At 40.7% G+C, this 7808-nt stretch overlaps 1 protein-coding gene across 3 annotated transcripts in view; it reads right to left on the bottom strand.

The window, feature by feature from the left end:
• Positions 1–930: 930 nt before the first annotated feature.
• LOC141173076 (cell adhesion molecule CEACAM10-like) overlaps positions 931–7808 on the bottom strand; it is a 169158-nt gene continuing 162280 nt past the window's right edge. For all 3 annotated transcript variants that reach the window (XM_073657717.1, XM_073657718.1, XM_073657719.1), the window contains one exon: positions 931–1930. In XM_073657717.1, coding sequence (XP_073513818.1) covers positions 1883–1930 — 48 coding nt within the window. In that variant the 3' untranslated portion in view covers positions 931–1882. The remainder of the gene's footprint in view (positions 1931–7808) is intronic.

The following is a 7808-nucleotide window of genomic DNA, read 5'->3' as shown; positions in this document are numbered from 1 at the left end:
TTTTATGTTTAAAATTTAATAAAATTCAACTGAGCAACATAACTTTTTGGTTTGTAAGATTTATGCTTCTGTTCATAAAACCTACTCTCGTTTGCAGTTTGAAGGCTCTAACTTATTTGCATCTTATCAAACCAGCTAAATCTGCAGGGGGTTGAATACTACTTGTAGGCACTGTATATATCAATTAAAAAGGAGGGGCATTGTAGATCTAGCTCAACGTTTTTCCCTCTTCCACTCGGCCCTCAGACACTCCACAATGACTTGAGGGAACCTCAGCTGATTGTTGCCCATACAAGTGACCCATTGTAGTCTAAGCCCAGTATGGACCTTCTTATATAAATACTGCAATACTATTATACCTGTGATGGGCTCCACTATCCTCCCAAGAAATAGATCTTTCAACGACCGCCTTCCTTTTTTATACCAACAAAAGAAAAAGTTCCCCAATTTGCCTTCCATAGAAATTCCAAGTAATTTTAAGCTCTGTGATCAATGGTCTGCTGCTTAAAATGAACATCCCATGATATCCTCTTCTTTTGAACTCTTCCACTGAAACTGAAGTGGTGAGCCCATGTACTCCATGACCTTAAATCCCCTCCCTAAAAATTCCCTCTTTAAGCCCCTTCAAAAAACAGTTAACCTCTTCTAACCCCAAAAGTCAGGCATAGGATCCAATCCATGGTGTCCACCAAAAGCTGCTACTTTGTGCCTGTGAGTGGTGGCTTTTTACTGCCCCCAAGCTCCTGTTATCACTAAAACTAAATCTCCTTATCTGCCTGAGGGTATCGTACGACCATTCTTGCACGGATTTTGAAAGGTATTTATAGGGTGATAACAACTTTTTTTAATTTGAGTTTCATGGAATAAGGACACTGGACACTTTTGTGTATTTTTTGCCTCAATTTTAAACAATTTTGCCAGAAAAATAAATGAGATGAACACATGGATGTCGCTTTATTGCCAGCAGGTAAGCTCACACAATTTAATCAAAATGTGCACGAAGTCTATGTAACAGTAATGCAGTCCAATTTTCATTATATTCAAAGTTCACTTAGACCTCAGAGAGCTCAGATGTTGTATCGGTTTTTGTTTATTAGTCAAATGCAGTCACAGCCATCTGCACCTGTCAATTTATTCCATTTTGCCAGGAGGTGCTTGTTAATTTTATTTTTTTGCAAATTGTTTGCATTCTGACACAGGAAAAATGTGGGTAAGTTTGTGATTTTGCACTTCTGATCTTCTACTGAAATCTGGGAGGGTAAGACGGGCAATGACTTACTGGACTTTAGATGAATTCCTCCAACCTCCAGTTTTGACTCTTAAGTTGGTGCAATCAGGTAGTGTACACATGTCCATCTGCTGGAACGTCTACAGCACCGTGTCCATATCAATCTCCTGCAGCGGTCAATGACATTTCTCAGCTATTCCTTGTCATGTTAACCTAAAGCCAAGGTGCAGCATATTGAGCAAAGGAGGACTATCCAATCCAAATCAGGCTTGTAGTTTACTGGACTGGTGACAACATTACCTGTCCAGTAAAGAGGACTAAGACTCTGTGGAGCTCCTAGATATTTTGATTCTAGTCTAAGAGAAGATGACTGGATTACCAAATACTTTATCCTTTCAGTAAGGATCAGAAATGAGTGTGAATGTCACCAGACACTTTTCATTTTCAGAAATTCTTTCGGTTATTGCATTTGCTTCTCATATTATAGAGCTGCTATAACTGATGCTGTAAAAATATATAAAGAGAATAATCCCTGTACGAATGACTTGGGAAAAGGACAAGGATTATGGTGGAATTCAGTCTGTGCTCAAGTTCCCTGGAGTCATCATTGACTTCCAATGCAAATATTCTTGTGTCAGAGTGAATAGTGCTGTCTTAGGTTTTGAGCTCTGCGTATGTGTTCTCAGTTCTGAACTGTAAATCCTGCAAGAAAAAGATGTATATATTTTATTACCACAAAAAAAAATGATTAAACATGATATCAAGTACAAAATATAGAGCAAACATACTAAAATTAAAAAAGTTCTACTCTCTGTTGATCAAAGTTATGAGGCTTTGTAATACCTTCGATCATCTTATTTTGCTTACTTCTCTTCCATACATCATACTGAAATTGCTCTTTTATGTGACTAGTTTATGCTCTTTAGAAGCTGCTTTCAACTGCTGTTCGTGTTATCATCTGCAACATAAACTAGGGAAAGAAGGGGAGAGCTGTCCCTACAGTAAGACTAAGCTGAGTCCCTACGTTGTAGCGGGCGACCTGTTCCTTGTGAACAGACCCTCCTTCATCCTCGGCTAGTCTGAACGGAGACCTATAGAGAAAGGGAGGGGTCCCTAAAAGAACTAAGAACTGGTACAAAAATGGGACACCTCCTAACAGAAGTTGTTGCAGAGCAAAAGATAAACTGACAAAAGTACTAGAGGTCCAGAGGACCAAGCAAATTAGAGATAGATAGGCACAAAAGCACCTGGCTAGAGAGACAGTCAAAACAACACTGAAGTCCAGCAAGGCCAGAAGGGAGGAGCTGGAATATATAAAGGAAGATGGTCACGTGACCGCAAAACACAAGATAGAAACAAAAACAAACAGGAGGGTTCTAACCGTACCCCCTCTTTTATGAGGATCCTCCGGATCCTCCAGGCTCAGGCCTATCCGGAAATCTCCTGTGGAAAGCTCTGACAAGTCTAGGGGCAGAGACATCATCCGCCTTTACCCAGGAGTTATCCACGGGACCGAAACCTTTCCAACCGATGAGATACTGCAATCTCCCTCTATGCTCTCTGGAATTCAGGATACGAGAAATTTCATATTCGCCGTCTTCCACCACCGGAGGAACTGTGACAGTGGCCTCCCTATCCGATACATCAGCCTTTTTTAACAAGGAAACATGAAACACAGGATTAATCTTCCAGGAGGAGGGAACCTCCAACCTAACAGCAGACTGGTTAACCACCTGAAGCACCTTAAATGGCCCCACAAACTTCGGACCCAATTTTTTAGAGGGAATCCTCAACCGCCGATTCTTTGAGAACAACCAAACCATGTCATCCACAGTAAACAAAACCTCTTTATGTTTCCTGTTAAAATACTTCTTGGACTTTTTGTTAGCCTCTTGAAGGTTACAACGTACATTAGTCAAAACTCTCTCCAAATCACCGGAAAAATTCTCCTCCTTCGGCACCGCCGACCCCAATTTGGAGAACGAACCAAAAGACGGATATCTACCAGTACAACAAAAAAAGGAGAACACCCAGCAGAGGAGGATGTATGGTTGTTAAGAGCAAATTCAGCAAGTGGCAGAAACTCAGACCACCCCTCTTGATTGTCTGCCACAAAACAACGCAAAAACTGTTCAACATCCTGGTTCTTTCTTTCAGTCTGTCCATTAGACTCAGGATGATAACCAGACGAAAATGACAAATGGACTCCCAACCTGTCAGAAAAAGCACGCCAAAAGCAAGAAACAAACTGAGGTCCCCTATCAGAAACAATGTCGGTGGGAACGCCATGGAGCCTGACAATTTCCTTAACATACGCCTTAGCGAGTGTCTTAGCGCAGGGTAGCTTAATGAATGGAACTAAATGACACATCTTGCTAAAACGGTCCACGACCACCCAGATGACAGTGAAACCCTCGGACACAGGAAGGTCAGTAATAAAATCCATTGCCAGATGCGTCCAAGGCGCACTAGGAACCTCCAGAGGGCAAAGCAACCCTGCAGAAGGGGTATGTGAAGCCTTTGACCTAGCACACACCGTACATTGACGCTCCCACTTGATAACTTCCTTCTGCCACCCAGGCCACCAAAAACTGCGACTGTTAAGTCTCTTAGTCTCAGAAATTCCTGGATGACCTGCCAACCGAGACTCATGATACTCCACAAACAAATCTCTCCTAGAGGTTCTAGGCACAAACAACCTCCCATGAGGAGTGTTAGATGGGGCATCCTCTTGGGCTTTCAGAATCCCATCTTGCAAAATGGAGTCCAATGCTGCTACCACAACTCCTTCCTGTAAAATGCTCTCCTCCTCCTCGGTACCAACCATGGGAGAAAAGCTGCGAGATAAAGCATCAGCTTTAACATTCTTAGTACCAGGGATAAAAAAAAACCTACAAAAGACAAAAGACAAAAATATATCTCATACCCTACCATCATTATATATAAATGTAAAGCAAAGTTGCATAATAAATATAGGGTACTTAGTGAACTATTTTTGATCAAAAAAAGTATACAAGCCGTCCCACCAGCGGCAAGGTGACCCTAAATTGGGACGGTACCTATACTGCCTATATTAAAAACCTTACTGTATATCAAAGTTGAAGCAATGCATATAAAAGGGTAGACAAATAGGACCGGGTCCCAACTCCAGACCACCCAGGCCCGTGGTAAGCTACATATATACCAGTCAGCTCAACAAAGGGGATGCCACACCCTTAAATTGCACAGAATGCAAACAAGACAAAAAACCAGGCAATGTGAACTGAGGTCTAAGATGGTAAACATGCAAGAAATAGGAGCATGTTCACACTAGCAAAAAAGAAACAAAACCTACAAAAGACAAAAGACAAAAATATATCTCATACCCTACCATCATTATATATAAATGTAAAGCAAAGTTGCATAATAAATATAGGGTACTTAGTGAACTATTTTTGATCAAAAAAAGTATACAAGCCGTCCCACCAGCGGCAAGGTGACCCTAAATTGGGACGGTACCTATACTGCCTATATTAAAAACCTTACTGTATATCAAAGTTGAAGCAATGCATATAAAAGGGTAGACAAATAGGACCGGGTCCCAACTCCAGACCACCCAGGCCCGTGGTAAGCTACATATATACCAGTCAGCTCAACAAAGGGGATGCCACACCCTTAAATTGCACAGAATGCAAACAAGACAAAAAACCAGGCAATGTGAACTGAGGTCTAAGATGGTAGACATGCAAGAAATAGGAGCATGTTCACACTAGCAAAAAAGAAACAAAACCTACAAAAGACAAAAGACAAAAATATATCTCATACCCTACCATCATTATATATAAATGTAAAGCAAAGTTGCATAATAAATATAGGGTACTTAGTGAACTTTTTTTGTCTTGTTTGCATTCTGTGCAATTTAAGGGTGTGGCATCCCCTTTGTTGAGCTGACTGGTATATATGTAGCTTACCACGGGCCTGGGTGGTCTGGAGTTGGGACCCGGTCCTATTTGTCTACCCTTTTATATGCATTGCTTCAACTTTGATATACAGTAAGGTTTTTAATATAGGCAGTATAGGTACCGTCCCAATTTAGGGTCACCTTGCCGCTGGTGGGACGGCTTGTATACTTTTTTTGATCAAAAATAGTTCACTAAGTACCCTATATTTATTATGCAACTTTGCTTTACATTTATATATAATGATGGTAGGGTATGAGATATATTTTTGTCTTTTGTCTTTTGTAGGTTTTGTTTCTTGTTTGCTAGTGTGAACATGCTCCTATTTCTTGCATGTCTACCATCTTAGACCTCAGTTCACATTGCCTGGTTTTTTGTCTTGTTTGCATTCTGTGCAATTTAAGGGTGTGGCATCCCCTTTTTTGAGCTGACTGGTATATATGTAGCTTACCACGGGCCCGGGTGGTCTGGAGTTGGGACCCGGTCCTATTTGTCTACCCTTTTATATGCATTGCTTCAACTTTGATATACAGTAAGGTTTTTAATATAGGCAGTATAGGTACCGTCCCAATTTAGGGTCACCTTGCCGCTGGTGGGACGGCTTGTATACTTTTTTTGATCAAAAATAGTTCACTAAGTACCCTATATTTATTATGCAACTTTGCTTTACATTTATATATAATGATGGTAGGGTATGAGATATATTTTTGTCTTTTGTCTTTTGTAGGTTTTGTTTCTTCTTTGCTAGTGTGAACATGCTCCTATTTCTTGCATGTCTACCATCTTAGACCTCAGTTCACATTGCCTGGTTTTTTGTCTTGTTTGCATTCTGTGCAATTTAAGGGTGTGGCATCCCCTTTGTTGAGCTGACTGGTATATATGTAGCTTACCACGGGCCTGGGTGGTCTGGAGTTGGGACCCGGTCCTATTTGTCTACCCTTTTATATGCATTGCTTCAACTTTGATATACAGTAAGGTTTTTAATATAGGCAGTATAGGTACCGTCCCAATTTAGGGTCACCTTGCCGCTGGTGGGACGGCTTGTATACTTTTTTTGATCAAAAATAGTTCACTAAGTACCCTATATTTATTATGCAACTTTGCTTTACATTTATATATAATGATGGTAGGGTATGAGATATATTTTTGTCTTTTGTCTTTTGTAGGTTTTGTTTCTTTTTTGCTAGTGTGAACATGCTCCTATTTCTTGCATGTCTACCATCTTAGACCTCAGTTCACATTGCCTGGTTTTTTGTCTTGTTTGCATTCTGTGCAATTTAAGGGTGTGGCATCCCCTTTGTTGAGCTGACTGGTATATATGTAGCTTACCACGGGCCTGGGTGGTCTGGAGTTGGGACCCGGTCCTATTTGTCTACCCTTTTATATGCATTGCTTCAACTTTGATATACAGTAAGGTTTTTAATATAGGCAGTATAGGTACCGTCCCAATTTAGGGTCACCTTGCCGCTGGTGGGACGGCTTGTATACTTTTTTTGATCAAAAATAGTTCACTAAGTACCCTATATTTATTATGCAACTTTGCTTTACATTTATATATAATGATGGTAGGGTATGAGATATATTTTTGTCTTTTGTCTTTTGTAGGTTTTGTTTCTTTTTTGCTAGCGTGAACATGCTCCTATTTCTTGCATGTCTACCATCTTAGACCTCAGTTCACATTGCCTGGTTTTTAGTACCAGGGATATAGGTAACAGAAAAATTAAACCGAGAAAAAAAAAGTGCCCACCTAGCTTGACGGGCATTCAAGCGTTTCGCAGCATCCAGATAGATCAAATTCTTATGATCTGTGAAAACCTGAATAGGAAATTTAGCACCTTCCAAGAAATGACGGCAATGTTCAAACGCAAGTTTAATAGCCAGCAATTCCCGATTACCAACATCGTAATTAAGTTCGGTTTCTGAAAATTTTTTAGAAAAAAAAGCACAGGGATGTACTCCATCCTTGTTCTCCTGAGACAAAACTGCACCGACCCCACCGAAGAAGCATCAACCTCGACCAAAAAAGGCTTGGTCTCATCAGGCTGCATAAGGATAGGGGCAGAACTGAACCTCTTCTTGAGATACACAAAAGCTTCAATGGCCTCAGTAGTCCACTGGACCGTATTCGCACCTTTCCTTGTGAGATCGGTCAGCGGCTTAACAATTATAGAAAAAATTCTTAATGAATTTCCTGTAATAATTGGCGAAACCCAAAAATCTCTGTATCAATTTCAAACCAATAGGCCTAGGCCATTCCTGCACAGCCTGAACCTTCACCGGGTCAATCTCAAAGCCCTCGCTGGAGATAATGTAGCCCAAAAAACTAATTCTCTGCACAGCAAACTCACATTTCTCCAGCTTAGCAAAAAGTGAATTATCATTCAATAACTGCAACACCTCACGTACGCTCTGCCAATGGGACTCCAGATCTGGTGAATAAATCAGAATGTCATCGAAATACACAACCACATTCTTACCAATCAAAGGTCTCAGGATGTCATTAATAAGGTTCTGAAAAAACGCGGATGCATTGGTAAGACCAAAAGGCATCACCAGATTCTCAAAATGACCTACCGGAGTGTTAAAAGCAGTTTTCCATTCATCACCCTCCTTCATTCGTAACAAATTGTATGCCCACCGGA

The sequence above is a fragment of the Phyllobates terribilis genome, unplaced genomic scaffold (genome assembly GCF_046119375.1).
Source record: "Phyllobates terribilis strain yellow unplaced genomic scaffold, ASM4611937v1 Scaffold_12__6_contigs__length_324123572, whole genome shotgun sequence".
NCBI lineage: Eukaryota > Metazoa > Chordata > Amphibia > Anura > Dendrobatidae > Phyllobates > Phyllobates terribilis.
Note: the sequence above shows the minus strand (reverse complement) of the source record. Positions and strands in the feature narration are given on the sequence as shown.